Source organism: Octopus bimaculoides, chromosome 2 (genome assembly GCF_001194135.2).
Source record: "Octopus bimaculoides isolate UCB-OBI-ISO-001 chromosome 2, ASM119413v2, whole genome shotgun sequence".
In the NCBI taxonomy this organism is placed as follows: Eukaryota; Metazoa; Mollusca; class Cephalopoda; order Octopoda; family Octopodidae; genus Octopus; species Octopus bimaculoides.
In genome coordinates this window covers 95,941,426-95,958,354 of record NC_068982.1, presented here as the reverse complement: position 1 = coordinate 95,958,354, position 16,929 = coordinate 95,941,426, and the positions used below count along the sequence as shown (strand labels likewise).

At 37.4% G+C, this 16,929-nt stretch overlaps 2 protein-coding genes across 8 annotated transcripts in view; one reads left to right on the top strand and one right to left on the bottom strand.

Annotated features, from left to right (window-relative positions):
- The window catches only part of LOC106873212 (zinc finger protein OZF), a 10,046-nt gene extending 5,490 nt beyond the window's left edge, over positions 1-4,556 (bottom strand). Inside the window, exon 1 of one of the 2 annotated variants that reach the window (XM_014920457.2) lies at positions 4,456-4,556. The gene's annotated coding sequence lies outside the window, so the exon portion shown is untranslated. Of the gene's footprint in view, positions 1-820; positions 1,606-4,455 lie in introns of those variants that run through there. The other variant, XM_014920456.2, reaches the window with a different exon arrangement.
- A 1,816-nt stretch (positions 4,557-6,372) lies between these two features.
- Positions 6,373-16,929, top strand: part of LOC106873215 (UDP-GlcNAc:betaGal beta-1,3-N-acetylglucosaminyltransferase-like protein 1) — a 34,009-nt gene continuing 23,452 nt past the window's right edge. Inside the window, exons 1-4 of one of the 6 annotated variants that reach the window (XM_014920463.2) lie at positions 6,373-6,816; positions 8,716-8,832; positions 14,149-14,248; positions 15,318-15,382. In XM_014920463.2, coding sequence (XP_014775949.1) covers positions 6,805-6,816; positions 8,716-8,832; positions 14,149-14,248; positions 15,318-15,382 — 294 coding nt within the window. In that variant the 5' untranslated portion in view covers positions 6,373-6,804. The remainder of the gene's footprint in view (positions 6,817-8,715; positions 8,833-14,148; positions 14,249-15,317; positions 15,383-16,929) is intronic. The other 5 variants (XM_014920461.2, XM_014920464.2, XM_052978482.1 and 2 more) reach the window with 5 other exon arrangements.

Sequence of the window (16,929 nt, the reverse complement as noted above, 5' to 3'; positions counted from 1 at the left end):
CTTTCTTTTTACAGAATCTCCCATTTTCGAGTACGGAGTTTCTGATTCTGCAAAAAAAAAAAAAAAACCCCGCATTTAAAAATTTTAATTTCCCCCCAAATTCTTCAATTTTCACTTTTTTCAGAATTTTTTTCTTTTTGCGAAATACGTAGAAAAATACGGAGATTATGATTCTGAAAGAAAGAAAAAACATTTGTAAAGTTTCAATTTTTAAGAAAAAAGTGAAAACTGAAGAATTTGTGGGTGGGGGAAATTAAAATTTTAAAATGCTGTTTTTTTGTTTTTTTTTTTGCAGAATCAGAATTTCCGTACTCGAAAATGGGGGATTCTGTAAAAAGAGGAAGAAAAAAAAACAAAAAAAGAACGAAAGGGGTGTGCGGTCCATATTCTTTACGTCCGCCTAGATATTATGTAATATTTGGAGTATTTTTGTTTTGAAAATCTAGCGACGTTTATGTTTGTTTGCATTCTACTTTATGTTTCTATATTGTTTTTAGTTCACGGATTGTTTATATATATATATGGCATTATAATTTCTTTAAGATACTGCTGGCTATGATAGTTACATTCAATACATTCAGATAATGACACCCTACATGCACAAAATTTCCATTTTCTTTTCATTCACCAACATTTTAATTAATTTTCGATCTAATAATATATGTTCCAACTTGTCGGAGATGCTCTTTGAAATTAGCTTTATTGTTTAGTGACCAATCTCCATCAAACTGTTTACATAAAACTAACCAGAACAGTTATGTTTTCACTAGAAACTATGGTATCATATTTAAAATAAGAAATTAATAACAGGTTTACTTACTGTCTCACATGTCTTTATTAACTGTTTACTGCAAGTGTAGGGCAAAAACAATAATACGGAAAACAGAAATAGACATAACTAATCCAGCAAATTAGTAGCCTTGTTTTCGTAGATTGTCTTGCGTTCATTCATTCATTCATTCGTTCATTTTTTAAAAAAGAATACGGAATATATCAAAGAATCATTCAACATTTACACAAGTTATTATTATTATTTTTTTTTTGCTGTACGACATAAGTTCTATCGATTTAATTTTATTATCAAGGAAGCATATCTACACAATTGTAGCTCCCTCCAATTAACTTTGTTCCCTCATAACTTTTAGAAAATGGATATCTTAAATGAATTTATGGCACTATCATGCTATTAGCTGTCAGAAGTGAAAGTGCTCACTGCTAGTGAAGTGTCTGCATGCCTGTTGCTGGCCTGTCGATTCTTTGGCTACTGACAGCTAATACCATGACTGGCCGGAGCGAGCTATATGTCTGTCTGTCTGTTTGTCTCTCTCTCTATCTATCTATCTATCTATTACTCGAAAGTTCGCGCGTCCGCGCTAGCTAGTCGTGAGTGGTCGATCCTATTATTTTTAAACTTCAAACTTCATTTGTTTTCTATTTTGATAAATTCTCTCTGTTGAAAATTATATTTTTATATTTTAAATAATTTGCAATTTCAGGAAATATGTTTTTATATTAAATTTGTGTTTTCTACTCACGACTAGCTAGCGCGGACGCGCGAACTTTCGAGTAATAGATAGATAGATAGATAGAGAGAGAGAGAGAGAGAGAGAGACAGACAGACAGACATATAGCTCGCTCCGGCCAGTCATGGCATCAGACTGCGGCCTTGCTGGGACACCACCTTGAAGAATTTTTAGTTGAACGTATCGACCCCAGAATTTTTTTTTTCATTTTTATGTGTTACAGTTATTAGACTGCGGCCATGCTGGGACATCACCTTGAATTTTTGCTCGAATGTATCGACGCTAGAATTTTTTTAGTTTTACTTGTTGCAGTTATTAGACTGCGGCCATGCTGGAGCACCACTTTGAAGAATTTTTAGCCGAATATAACGACCCCAGAATTTTTAAAATGATTTTCAACCAGCGCATGAAGTTAAGCCTAGAAGGTATCTCCACATGCTAGAAATAACAGCTAAATCTCTTGAAATTGTTTTATAAACCTCTCAGTTTTTTTTTATTTTCTAAAAATCTTTTTACTTGTTTCAGTCATTGGATTGCGGCCATGCTGGGACACCAGCTTGAAGAATTTTTGGTCGCACAAAAATCAGCATTTTAAAATATATTTTGAAAGTCTTTTGTTTTCTTCTCTCAGCACTTACAGATTAATGAGAATAAGTTGACCTTTTGAACTTTCTCCGGCCGTTGAAAGGCTAACAGAAAGATAGTCATTCAAACGTACTTCTTATCGTTTGCCTAAATAAGGAGATAGGTGTTTCTCCATAAAAATGACAAATTCTAGCTTTTGTGAAGAAGAAACATGTCAGAGACATGTGTAATATTTAGAATGACATTGTATATTGCAGTGTTTCCCAAACTTTTTGTACCAAATTGTAATATCGCCCACCTATCAGCCAAAAAATGCTCCATCGCTCACCTGTGTAAAAAAAAAAAAAAACCTGACATAACCCCACCAACACAAAATCCCCTACCTCATTGTATCATTTGACACACACACTATATCGTAGACTCGTTGCCCTATTAGTGCCGTTTGTACTAAATACGCGGTTGTTTACAAATCCTGTATTGTGAGTTTAGTTTCGCTGTTAGTGTAAATAAAATTCTAACGTTAACTCCATATTTTTCAAACAGATTAACTTCTGGAAACTTGCGCCTTCTTTTACACTGGTTTTCATTTTCACCAAATGAACCATTGATCAAAACTACCGATGCAAAAATAATTAATGATTGTATTATAAAGGAAAAGAATTACACTTTTTAATAAGAACCATGTGTCTGGTGCGATGCAACTAATGCAGATACATTCGGTTTCAAACTTGTCAACTTTAGCCGCAAGTCTCCTCGCTGTGTCACATCCAATCCAATTCTTTTATGGGAAAGTAAACTAGGTATGAGGTAGGGAAGGTAAGCAAAAGTAATTTCAGATGTTTCCACAGCCTCGGGTAGGAATTCAATGTACTCTAATGATACCACAAGCCTTCTTTGCCATATCGCATTATGACATCACTGTCATTTTGTAATTCTATCAATTCCTACCGAACGTCATCCTCGCAATTGACTGCATCAGCCTCAAACGGATTGCTATACTTGTCCCCGGGGCACTCGGAAAGCACCTCTATAACCTCCTCGGCCCTTCACAGCGCTCAGCGTCACGCGCCGAAAGACGCGGGCCGCCGGCCAGGAAATACCGGAGGGCATCCCCATGGTCCCGCGTCCCAATCCTCCCGAACAACGTAGCAAAGTGCTCGTGAAAGGTCTTCTTGTCCTTGGATCTCCTGTCCATGCTCGTCTACCACAGATCTTATCGCAGCCTCCACGCCAAATCGGGTTTCTTCCGAGCGAGCCCACCCGGCAACGTTGATACCCTCGCGGCCCAGTGCACGTATTTTAGCCCGGACTCTACATCCTTCGTGATCTCGCTGCCAACATTTGGGGTGCAGAGCCCATCCTCAGCGCCTCTTCTAATGCCTTAACTAATTCCCTTTCTACTCTAGTCTGCTTTAGATTTAACTACTTGCTAAATCTAATCGACTCAAGTCGAATGGCTCTTTTGAGGGCACTCCACCACCGGTTGTTAATTACAGAGTCGGATAGTGCCCTCATTACTAACACCTTAATCTGGTTACGGTAAGTTTCACAATCCAATAGGGACTTGTTCAACTTCCAATAGCCAGATCCCTGTCTATGAACCTTATCTATATGCAGCCTACACGTCACTAATTTGTAATCCGTGTAGGGTTCATAGGTAAACTGTGGACAGCTTAAACTAGACTTATCTCTAGCATTAACTATTATCATGTCTGTATAAAACCTGATAGAACCGTCGTTATTCGACAAAATCCACATTGGAACGCTCGGATTATCAAGTCTGTATCGATCTGCCACCCTAAATCGCTTCAGCAGATCGATGAGGCGTGAGTTACACTTCCTAACATTCGTGCCTACGCTATTGAGGCGTGCATTCAGAATAGCGTTAAAGTCACCGAGCAAAACTAGTGTCCTTGATGTCACAAGAAAGTTCTCCTGGCGTCGATAGAACTCATCCCGTTTGCCTAGCGTGCTAGGCGCGTAGATGCCAACCAACCTGAAAGCCTTACCTCTGTATATTAGATCCAGAACGACCGACTCGCCTTCTGGATCCACGAAGGTTGTATGTGTCTGCAAAGCCAGGCTTTTCCGGAGCAAAACTACAACCCTTCTATTCCCACGCCCCCGTTTGGCTAGGAGACATGATTTTCTCAGCCATTCAGGAGAGTTGAGAAGGCCTGCAGCTTGTCCAGCTTGGTTTCTGTAGCGACCACAATATCAATACTGTGATCTGAGGTCGTTGAGGAGGCAAGCATGCTTCCTCTTCGAATTCAGGCCACGGACATTTAAACAAGCAATGTATAGCGTAGCCATGTCAAACACGAAAAAGAGGGAAATTCGAACTTACCTGCTCATTCATTTGGGTTTTTAAAAGGAGCTGTAGGTTCAAAACTGGGTTGAGAACAGGCTGTCTCACGTGATTTTATTTAGAGGCTCCGATTGGTTATACGCTGCAAATTAGCGCGACAGTGTAAGGGACAAATTGCGCCAATACCAACCAATCAGAGTAGTGGATACAACGGGGTCCAAATAGCGGCCAAAGGCTAGCTGTTACCTGTTACGTTCGAATGCATGTATATATATTAAAGGGGAAAGAGGCATTTCACTCGATTGTACGCTACACGTGTATCAATGTTGTGGAGTGGATTTCTTCTACATGCCAATCAAGTATTCCAAATGTTGGAATCAGCACTGGTACTGCTAATGCATTCTGGGATATTGTCGTGTAAGAGGAGGGTTTTGACTGCCACACTATTCTTAGTCTGGTGTAATATTCTTGGGTCACTCTATCTTTATTCAAAGTACCTTGATATGATATATTCTCATCAATGCCAAGGCACTTGTAGCATTCATTGTGTAGGACAGGAGGAATAGTGAGACCATTGATGCGCAGGTTTTGTGTCTGGGAGACTGATTTTCCCTGTTCAACAAATAAGAACACTTCTGGCCAAATCCCATTCCTATGTCAGCTGAAAATGTTATTATTTTCAGTTGTTGATTGGCATTGTTAACATTTTTAGCATAAATCTAAGGTCATCCACAAAGAAATTATGGGTTAGATTAATATCTCTTGCAGTTGCAGACTCTAGCATGTAGCCATTTGTTTTTTGTAGCAAGAATTACAATGGGTTTAACGTCAAAATGAACAGAAGTACAGAGAGACTATCTCCTTAGAATGATTTATGACATTAGAAACGATCGTTCCACTCTCTGTTCTAAGTGTAGAAATTGTTGCCCAGGTCTTTGAGCTTCTCAATGGCAGCAATTAAGATAACAGGCATTTTTGTTAAATGGAGACACTTCAGCAGTAATGAGTGGGGTATAGAGTCAAATGCCTTCCTATAATCAAGTCATATTGTTGAAAGGGTCCTACGATGTTTTTTTCTTTCTTTAAACAAGTTTTTCTTTTTTCTTTTTTACCTCAGAGAGTACAGCTTTGTTCATCAGAAGTATGTCATTATTCAGTTTTATTCCAAGATTTCTTGCCAATAGAGAAAGAGTCGGTTTCTAACCTAGATCCGAGGCTCCTTCATTGGAATTTCAACATCAACAACAGGGTATTTTTGTCTGTATGTATGTATGCAAATTTATGTTTTGTTTTATGTATGTCTTCTCATGCATATACTTACATATCTATAAATGCTCATATGTACTTAAATGATAAACTTCACAAGACTTTGGTCGGCCCGAGGCTATAGCAGAAGACACTTGCCCAAGATGCCACGCAGTGGGACTGAACCCGAGACCATGTGGTTGGTAAGCAAGCTACTTACCACACAGCCACTCCTACGCCTGTATGTATATATGTATGTATGCGTGCATGCATACGTAAACATTCACACGTGCACAAGGATTTCCGTCTTCTTCAACAAAATAGATTTGTTGTCAAAGTAAGTTTGTAAGAAAATTATGAAAAACTTCAACGAGTTCTATTTTATGTTTTTACTATGTTTGGGCATTGCTTTGAACCCCATTGTAGGGTAGGCGCGTTATATCAAATGCATTGTTGACGTGTAGACCATTGCTTTCTCCCAGGAATTCATCTGTTTTCTAGAGGGACTATTGATTTCACAGTAATTTATCCTAGGATATCGCATCGCCAAATTTGCCTCTAATAACTGATGGTGATAAATTCTTTAATAAGAGGCAATTCATCCCACATCCGTCTCGAGATATGTTTCTTTTGAGTTTGTGTGCCGAGATAATCTCCACATCTTTAGATGTACTAGGCTTCTGTGTCTAGAATAGAGATCTCAAAAGTTTCAACGTTGGCTCATTCGAAGCGAATCGTCGCGCATGAAAGTGAATTCCCAATATATTGGCATAAATGACAGACGAGATATCAGCAAGTTACATTAGAGTTATCTTCCTTATTGTTCACTGTTTAAAGATTGTTATCTCCCTTCAGTATGTTGTTTTCGAGTTCCGACAGTTTAATCAACATCAACAGATGTAACGAGTACCGTGGTCTGTTTCTAACTAGTGCAATATACGAAACAGTTTCGATTTCCGTTTGAGGCCATTTCAGCTTACCTATGCTGCTAATAACACTGTTAAACAAGCATGGGCATCATCTCTTCACCTTATCTCCACATGCACATCTAGAGTCGTTTATTTTGCGGAAAGAAATCAACATTAGGTGCTTAAAACTAAACAAAAAGGAAACTGAAACTGCTGCGAGATAACATCTCTTAACATGTCAGATGTAGTAAGTTGTTTTTTATTTCATTTTATTTTGTTATGGGATATTTATTTTATATTTTATTTTAAACTTATGCATTCTTAGAGGGCGAATTTAAATTAATTTATATCTTAAAATGAGTTCAAATAACTTTATTTTATTCATTCGGCCTGTTTCAAAATTCTATTAATTGAACTGCTGTGTTTAAAGCCCTGCACAAGGTGTGCACATCCTTCCTATTTACTGTTTTCAGTTGTAGTTGATTATACGGAAATCAAGGAATACATTTTAGCAAAGTGTGTATGCACATGCATACGTATAACGACCTGTCACTTTTTTTTATCTGCATATGTGTATACACCTCGCATTTATATTCCATTTGTAATGTGCATGTGCACATGTTTATGTTTCACTTTCTCTTGGACACACTCTTACACATACACGGACATATTAAATAGGTAATCTTCACACTGCGGTAGTAAACTTAAAAGAAAATACTAAGCATTTACCAGAATACTATTCAAAAGCCGAACGTCATTAAATTTTCGAATGAAACGACTATGCTTTAAATCCTATACAAAAGTCATTTCAAAGTATAGAATAAGTAATTGCATAAACGTTGAGTGTTAATCTCACGTTCGTGTTTGTATTATATTTTGGATTCTAAGGCGGCGAGCTGGCAGAAACGTTAGCACGCCGGGCGAAGTACATAGCGATATTTCGTCTGTCTTTACGTTCTGAGTTCAAATTTCGCCGAGGTCGACTTTGCCTTTCATCCTTACGGGGTCGATGATTTAAATACCAGTTGCATACTGAGGTCGATCTAATCGACTGGCCCCCTCCCCCAAAATTTCAGGCCTTGTGCCTAGAGTAGAAAAGAACCTGCTGCAAATCCTATAATTTACTTATTGCTCTGAGTACAAAGTATTTAGTCTCTTTTTTTCATGGACCCTACACTTACCTTCACTTCTTGGGCTAGTTGTTGAATAGCTATGTGGTGATCCTTCAGAATGGCAGCTTCCACTTTATGGATGGTGTCGTCATCAATGGTGGAATGTGATTGTCCAGGAGTAGGAGCAGTTTCCACCAATGTCTGACTACTTTTGAACTGGTGATGCCAGTGCTTGACTATGTTGTATAATGGGTGCATTGTCACCATAAACTTCTTTCATCTCATCGAAAGTCTCTTTTGGTGTATGACCTTTCAAGTATAAGAATCTGATCACTGATCTGCAATCAACTGCCTCCATTATAACACCTTAGTCTACTTCAGCAGCTGTAAAAGGCAAAAGAATACTAGTGGAAAGCTGCAATTTACAATGTGACATGTATGATTATACCTGTACAAGTTCGCTTTCCTGAAATAACCGGAAGTGGGTCAGGGAAAATCTTTAATGAACACCTCTTGTACAAGTAAAATTTTTCACTGAGTTTATAAATGATAGACACTCATAACCACATACAAGCAATATTGCCAAAATTGCATCTCAAAGGCACGGTTTTCTCTTCTGGGCTAAAAAATGCTTAGTTTTTCGAATAGTTGCTGATGATTCTTCATAAAACCCAATTACAACCAACATTAGTATATGACTTGTACATGGAGTAAAAATAGATCTACTGATGCACAAAAAATAATTTAAGATTGTATTTCAAAACATTGGTTGCCTGACTGATTAGTGAACTTTAATCCATCCACTATCTCAATGGTGTGGTGTGTCCTGTTCATTTTTCTACTACAATGATTTCTGCTCTTTTTGAACTAGTGAGCTGTATAATATCTCATACACCCATTGCCTCTCTTTATGATATCTTATCTCTGTCTTCATTCATAAAGTACCACCTTTTCAGTTTTTGGTAAAATCAATTTTACATGAATAGTTAAATACTGAATATTTTACTAACATTTTCTTTCTTTACTTTTGACAGAGCATCATTTTACCTGTACACAATGCTTCTAAGTGGTTGGATGAATGTTTGAAGTCAATATCTGATCAGACATTTACAGGTTCCTTGGAATTATCAGCATATGATGATGCCAGTACAGTAAGTATTGCAGTCTGAAACATGATGATATATAAAGAACAAATTTGCCCTACACTACAGTACTGTTCATGTATTATATATCTTGAATTTAGTATAGAGGCACAGAAATGCCAAATGTTGTTCACATGCAACCTAGTTATCTACCATTAGGTTTGTAGTATGATTGCAAATAAAGTTGATACGTCAATGTAATTTTATTTAATAATACTAAAACATAGTTGCTAAATGTATAAAAAAACACAATCACAACACTATACTCTCTCTCTATAGAATTTACCTCAAAAGTTCACACTTTCCAATGACTGTTATGGTGACTCTGCAACTTCTATATTATAGTTAATGCTGCATCCTAAGGCTGATTTTTATCTCTTAAGAGCCCAAAAATATTTTAGCTCTGAATAGCTGTTGATCCTCTACAGCATACAAATGTATCCAGTATTAGAGTACTACTATCTTAACTGAAACAGTGGTAGCTGCATACATAAATATCTTACACAATGATACACACACATGCAAGCATGGACACATGTGCGCGTGCATACACACACACACACACACACACACACAGAGTCACATGCACAAAAGGCAACACAATAAACAAACTTTCAGCTGTCAACATGCCACAATGATAAGTTCATTAACACTTGATGTCTGTGTCTATCATAATGGTTTCTACTTTTGTGAACAAACAAGATGTGTATCACCAAATGAGGCATTTAGTAACAGACAGTCGTAAGTGCCACATCTTAAAAACTGAGAAAAACACAGTCAAAGTTTTGTGACTTTCAGAATGCGATATCTTGACAAGGAATGAAGTTAGGAAGCTGGTTTTGGAGTTAAAATAACTGTGAAGACCTCCTCTAATCATTCCATCTATGTAAAATTATTTATTTATGCATGCATCTGAAAGACGAAACAATGACTGCATCTTTCTCATTTTGTAGAATATACCGGTACTACAAAATGGTGTATTCCATTGCATATTTTAGCCATAATACCTAGAAAAAACATACATATCCCCCACAAAGGTATTATTTGTGTTTTAATGTACCAAGGTAAGTATCTTTAAGAGGTAAGTAAGACAAGATAGTGAGATAATAGCCCATTATCATTACATTGTTAACAAGGAATATCAGAAAATGAACCATAACACCTCAAAAATGATACAGAGACCACACCAAAGTTATTGATTGAGCATGTGTGCTTACAATGGTGTGTTACTAAACTGTCTGGTTCAAGTTTGGGTGAGCGAGCATCATGACAATAGCGTTGAGGTGCAATTTTTTTCAGTCAGATTTTTTACCTTATTGCAAGCCTCACTGGTTCTCCCTCCCAACTTTTTCGGATTTTAGACGTTGAGACAAAGAAAATGATATACTAACCTTGAAAATGGCCGGAGTGGCACTTATGACACTCTGTTACTAAATGCTTCAAATGTACTCGTGTGGAGACTGGCATGTCAAAGAACAGACCCATTTTTGCTGAGTGTTGTAAAAGGCAGTTAAAAGAGGTTGAGGTAATAATTGCTCTCTGACTTTGTAAAGTCCTCACCAACAACAACTGCCCAAACAGACTCATGGGTTACAGGGTTTTCGCTTAAATGGTGCAAAGGTGTCATCCAGCAGGAGCAGGGAATTGCTAACAAATGGTGGATGCAGTGATGCACTGTTGCAGCACATTCCCTCCTCCTTCTCCTCCTGTTGCTGCTGCTGCTGTTGCTACTACTCTCCTTGGAGTTTTTCCCTGTGTATAAACCTTTTGTCTAATTCCCTGAAGTAGACAGAAGTTCTCTTCTAAACATTCTTTTTCTGAAATTTGTTATGGTTACAATAATTTTCTAACCAAGTAGTTTAGTGAGTAACAATTTTCAATATGGTTTTCTCTACTAGAGGAACAGTGAGAGCTTGTAGCATGAGAAGTGCCATTGAATATGCTTCTTTGAAAGCAAAGGGTCACTTAAATTCAAAACAAGATAAATCATCATTAAACGTCCCATGTTCCATGCCAGCATGGGTTGGCTGGTTTGACAAGATCTTATGGGTCCAAAGACTGCATTGTGCTCCAGTGTCTTCTTAGGCATGGTTTTTACATCTGGATGCCCTTCCTAATGCCAACCATTTTACAACATGTACTGAGGACTTTTTCCATACCACCAGCACTAGTGAGATCACCATGCAGCTTGCAAGACTACAAACCTTTGAAGAAGGCAACTAAAGTATGAGAGAAAATGGACTGAGCCATTTCTTACTGTTTCCTGCTGTAGAGGAGTTACATGATTAAAGAATAGGAATGAAGGTGTGAAGCTGAAAAGTGATTAAAATAGTGGTGAAAAAAAAATATACCAAATAGTTGGCGCTCCGTCGCTTACGACGTCAAGGGTTCCAGTTGATCCGATCAACGGAACAGTCTGCTCATGAAATTAACGTGCAAGTGGCTGAGCACTCCACAGACACGTGTAGCCTTAACGTAGTTCTCGGGGATATTAAGTGTGACACAGTGTGACAAGGCTGACCCTTTGAATTACAGGCACAACTGAAACAGGAAGTAAGAGTGAGAGAAAGTTGTGGTGGAAGAGTACAGCAGGGTTTGCCACCATCCCCTGCCAGAGCCTCGTGGAGCTTTAGGTGTTTTTGCTCAATAAACACTCACAACAACCGGTCTGGGAATCAGAACCGCAATCCTACGACCGCGAGTCCGCTGCCTTAACCACTGGGCCATTGCGCCTCCGCATACCAAATAGATAGACACAGTTAATCATAATTTAACCCTTTAGCATTGAGATTATTTTGTCAAATGTTACCTTTATTTATTCACATTGATTTTAATTAATCATGGATTATCTGCAGCTTCAATATTTCGATGATGTAACTGTTTAGTCTTAGAATGACATAATAGAGTAGGTGTGAGAGGCTTGATCTAGCCAGTTTGAACATAAAATGGGTAGAATATTTGGGCTATGTATGGCTGGATTAAATGCTAAGGGGTTAATATCTAAAAAACACAAATTAGCCAAACATAAACAAAAAGTAATAACAATAACAACAATACATAAATTTATCAAATGAAGAATATAGCAAAAAGCAGCAGTTTTAACTCTGTTCAAGATGTCAATAACAGGCAATTTCTGAACATGAATCAACTTGCCAAGAAGAAATCTATTAGTACAGCTTTTTAATCAAGGAAGGTATATCTTTACTGGAGTTCTATATCCAAGAATGGGAAATGAGGAAGGTTACCGATCTCTATATCAAAAGCAGGTTAGGTTTTTTCATGTCTCCAAAAATTACAGGTGATCCTAGCTGATGTGTGGGGCTGGTAACACTTCTATTGGTTGAGGGCAACATTATAGAACCAACTACCTGGTTTTTAATTTTGAGGTTAGCATGAAGAAGCAGATCAAGCTTGTGCATTCCACACATACCCATACACTAGTGCCGCCTAGTTTCAATGTGAGCAGTAGGTTCTCACCTGTGTGGAGGAGGGTCATCCAATTTGTGTTTTCATAGTTTGAATTAACCTTGTTTTAATTATTGTATCATCATTTAGCATCCATGTTTCATGCTGGCATGGGTTGGAGAGTTTGGTGAGAATTCAATGTGTCTAAGAACTACATCAAGCTTTAGTGTTTACTTTGGTATGGTTTTTACAGCTGGATGCTGTTCCTAGCATCAGCCACTTTACAGCATGGACTGGGTGCTTTTTTTCATGTCACTTGCACTATTGAGGTTACCATACAGTTTGCAGAACTGTAAGCCATAGGGGAGGTGAAGGGGGTATTGGAACTGCTTGAATACTCTGGAAGGTGCTCAAAAAATAAGGGGTGTTACCTTAGTTCACTGGTAGTGAACAGCTGACACTGTAGTACATCTCCAGCGTTAGAAGCTGTGCAAAGGCAATGATAATAATAACAACAACAACAACAGATATCTTAGGAATGAGAACCCATGTTCGAAATTTCCCCAAGACACTTGATAAAGGCTGGAGGGTATATAAGACAAAACGTTGTATTAACAACAAACAAGATGAGTACAAATATCCTTCAAATGTAAATTGTGTACATAATTCCTCATCTCTTAAATATAGAAGGGAGTGAGCTGGCAGAATCATTAACATGCCAGGTGAAATGCTTAGCGGTATTTCATCTGCCGGAAGGCGGCGAGCTGGCAGAATCGTTAGCACGCCGGGCGAAATGCTTAGCGGTATTTAGTCTGCTGCTACGTTCTGAGTTCAAATTCCGCCGAGGTCGACTTTGCCTTTCATCCTTTCGGGGTCGATTAAATAAGTACCAGTTACGCACTGGGGTCGATATAATCGACTTAATCTGTTTGTCTGTCCTTGTTTGTCCCCTCTGTGTGTAGCCCCTTGTGGGCAGTAAAAGAAATAGGTATTTCATCTGCCGCTACGTTTTGAGTTTAAATTCCACCGAGGTCAACTTTGCCTTTCATCCTTTCGGGGTTGATGAAATAAGTACCAGTTACACACTGGATTTGATATAATCGACTAGCCCCTTTCCCCACAAATTTTCAAGGCCTTGTGCCTAGAATAGAAATAATAATAATAATAATAATAATAATAATTATATCAAAGCTGTGGTTTGGCAGAATTGTTTGAGTATTGAACAAATGCATTGCAGTATTTATTCCAGACCTTTACATTCTAAGTTCAAATACTACTGAGGTCATCTTTACCTTTCATCCTTCTGGGACTGATTAGATAATGTACATACCTGTCAAGTATTGAGATCAATGTAATTAACTAACCCCTCCCCTCAAAAATTGCCTTGTGTCTAAATTAGAAATTATAGCATGGTACAGTTGTAGAATTGTTAGAGTGTTGCGTAAAATGTCTTTACAATATGAGTTCAAGTCCTGCTGTGGTCAACTTTGCATTTCGTCCATCTGGAGGTGGAGGGGGTGGGGTCCAATAAAACGAAATACCAGTCATTTATTGTTGTTGAATACCACTCCCATCACCAAATTTCTGGCTTTGCACCTGTGTAAGGAATCATTATGTAAGGTAGTGGATTGGCAGAATCATTAGAGCATCAAGTAAAAAATGCAGTGCAGTATTTGTTCTGGCTCTTTACTATGAGAGTTCAAATCTCGCTGAAGTCAACTTTGTTTTTCATCATTTCAAGGCCGATAGAGTACCAGTCAAGTATGAGGGTTAATATAATCAACTGTTCCTCTCCTTTAAAATTAAAATTGTTGCTTCTAATTTAGGCCTTACACCTTAATTAGAAGCAACAACTACAATAATGCTAATAATAATAAAATGAGAATTATAATAATTGATATTATTTATTTGAAATTTTAGGATGATTCATTTGACCTTTTAGAGGTTTGGAGATCAAAATTAAAAGAAAAAAATATCCAAGTTATTTTAATGAAAAATAAATATGGTTCGCCCAAGGGAGGTAAGTCACTAACGTTACATTTTCACCTTTTTTTTATAGATATCTTTTTTACACAGATCTGAAACCTGCAATTTTTAGGCCTCAAAAAATAAGAAGCTTTAAAATTCATAACTTCTTTGTGCACATTATCTGTCTGTGTGAAGTGAATTAGTTCAATATATGAACAAAACTTGCCCATGGATTACAATCAATAACTTAGCATCATTGTATCTGCTAGAAGTCAGTTTTTTAAAAATATTAATTTCGTTCTTTTGTAGAGTATGAACTGATTTTGTAGGAGCATTGTATTTCTGTAGTATATTACTTGTACTGCATTTCATTGATTTCTAAGAAGATGAAAGATATTGTTTAACTGAGTGGTATACTTATATGGTGCACTTCTTACCCAAAACTATGCCCCAGAAAATCACTCTGCATCTTATAAACACAAAATCAGAATCTAGATAAATGGTAGTTCAAGAAAGGGCATGCTAAAATTGAGATAGTGCATTTTATAAGCTTTCAAAATATTTAAGTTCACATACCTCAAACACTTGGTATATTTTCAATGAATGGAAGCAAATGAGATGTATTATTCTGTCTAGAGATACTACAAATTGTTTTCGGGGTGCTGGTGACATGTAAAAAGCACTGGTAATGGTGCCATGTAAAAAGCACCCAGTACACTCTGTAAAGTGGTTAGCATTAGGAAGGTCATCCAGCCATAGAAATCAAGCCAAAACAGACTATAGAACCTGGTGTGGTCCTTGGCCTTGCCAGTTCTTGTCAGGCCATCCAACCCATGCCAGCATAGAAAATAGATGTTAAATGATGAGAGTGAGAGAGTGTGAACTTAAAATCTATGATCTGGTAATTAGGTAGTTTGTCAACTGAGTCATTTTGCCTCTACTCAAATGTTATTTTTATTCTTTTAAAAAGATAAATAAATAAAAATTCATTATGTATAGATTAACTTAATATACCTTTGTTGTACAGTTTAATTGAAATGACTCATGGATTGTGTACAAGTGAGTAGTTATGCTCATATTATTATTGAACTAAACAAATTTTTGCTTATTTTTACTTGCAGTTGGTTTTGCTCGAAACAGAGCTGTGGAAAATAGTTGTGGCCATTTCCTTTGCTTTTTGGATGCTGTAAGTGTGATTAACTTTTTTTTTCATGTATGAAATTGAAATTTTACCTTCATAAATTTAGATTTGTCTATAAATTGAGTGAATGTAATTTATATGATACCTAATACAGACGAATATAAACAAACAAAGCTGCAATTTATTCAAACTCTAGTCAGCAACAAGAAGAGTTGTGATAGAATTGGTCAGGATGAGAGAGGATCTTCTGAGGTAGCTTTTTACTCTGTTGTTTGACTTGTGCAATCATTAACATTAAATGTCTGCTTTCAATACTGGCATAGGTTTGACAGGATTCCATCATCTGAGTAATTTCTTATTAGGAGCTGTTGCTTTCATCAACTGGTACTTGTACATGTCATTTGGTTTGGTTTTCTCAGTAGATGGCCTTCTATCACAACTTTTTTACAACTTTACAGAGTGTATTAGGTGCATTCTTGTGGCACCAACTCTAGAGAGGCTAAATTTTAAACAAGACAAGACTAAAGGGACCTCACATCCCTACACTTTCTCTAGTCATTTGCCAACCATTTTATAGTGTACATTGGGTGCATTTTGTAGAGCACCAATACTAGAAAAGTTATCTCCCTCACCATGCAGAGTGATTGTGCGAGTTCTTTCTTTTGTTGTACCACCACGTGTGTGTATGCCTTGGAAGCAGTAAAATTTAGAGGGTACTCAGTAAGATATGATATGTAGACCAAAGAGGAGATTAGCAGAAAGAAATAGAAAGAGAGTGAGTGTGATAATAGCAGAAAAGCTAGAAATAGGTGGATGAAAGAGGCAAAAGAGTAAGTATTGAGAGAACTCAGTTATCTAGAATGTGCAAAGTCTCTTAGGTGACTGAGGGGAACATGAGAGAAAGTGATGACAGCAGAGGGACCAGGATGGGTGAATGGAAGAAGCAACTGTATGTTAGAAAAGGCAGGGTTATTGGGATGGAGTTGAGAGTGGATGATTGACAAAAGTAAGAGTAGGTGATGACTGGCAGTAGAAATGGTCCACTGAAGAGAGAGTGATAGTTAGCAGTACAGAAATGGCAAAGTTTAAAGTATACATGTTATACAGTCTCTTAGCTACAGCCTAAAAAATATGAGAGAGTGAAATGAACACAAACCAAAGGCTGTGATAAAGAATAAGAATTACAGAATTTTATGGGACTTCCCCATAAAGATTGACCATACTATTGAAATAAGAAAACTAGACATGATTATAGAGGACAAAAGAAACAAAAAAAAAGTATAAGATCATAAACTGTATAATACCATATAATTGAATGGATACCAAAGAAATTGGGAAATATCATGACTTAGGAAGAGAGATTAAGAGATTGTGTAAGATCATCATCATCATCATCATCGTTTAACGTCCGCTTTCCATGCTAGCATGGGTTGGACGATTTGACTGAGGACTGGTGAAACCGGATGGCAACACCAGGCTCCAGTCTAATTTGGCAGAGTTTCTACAGCTGGATGCCCTTCCTAACGCCAACCACTCAGAGAGTGTAGTGGGTGCTTTTATGTGTTACCCGCACGAAAACGGCCACGCTCGAA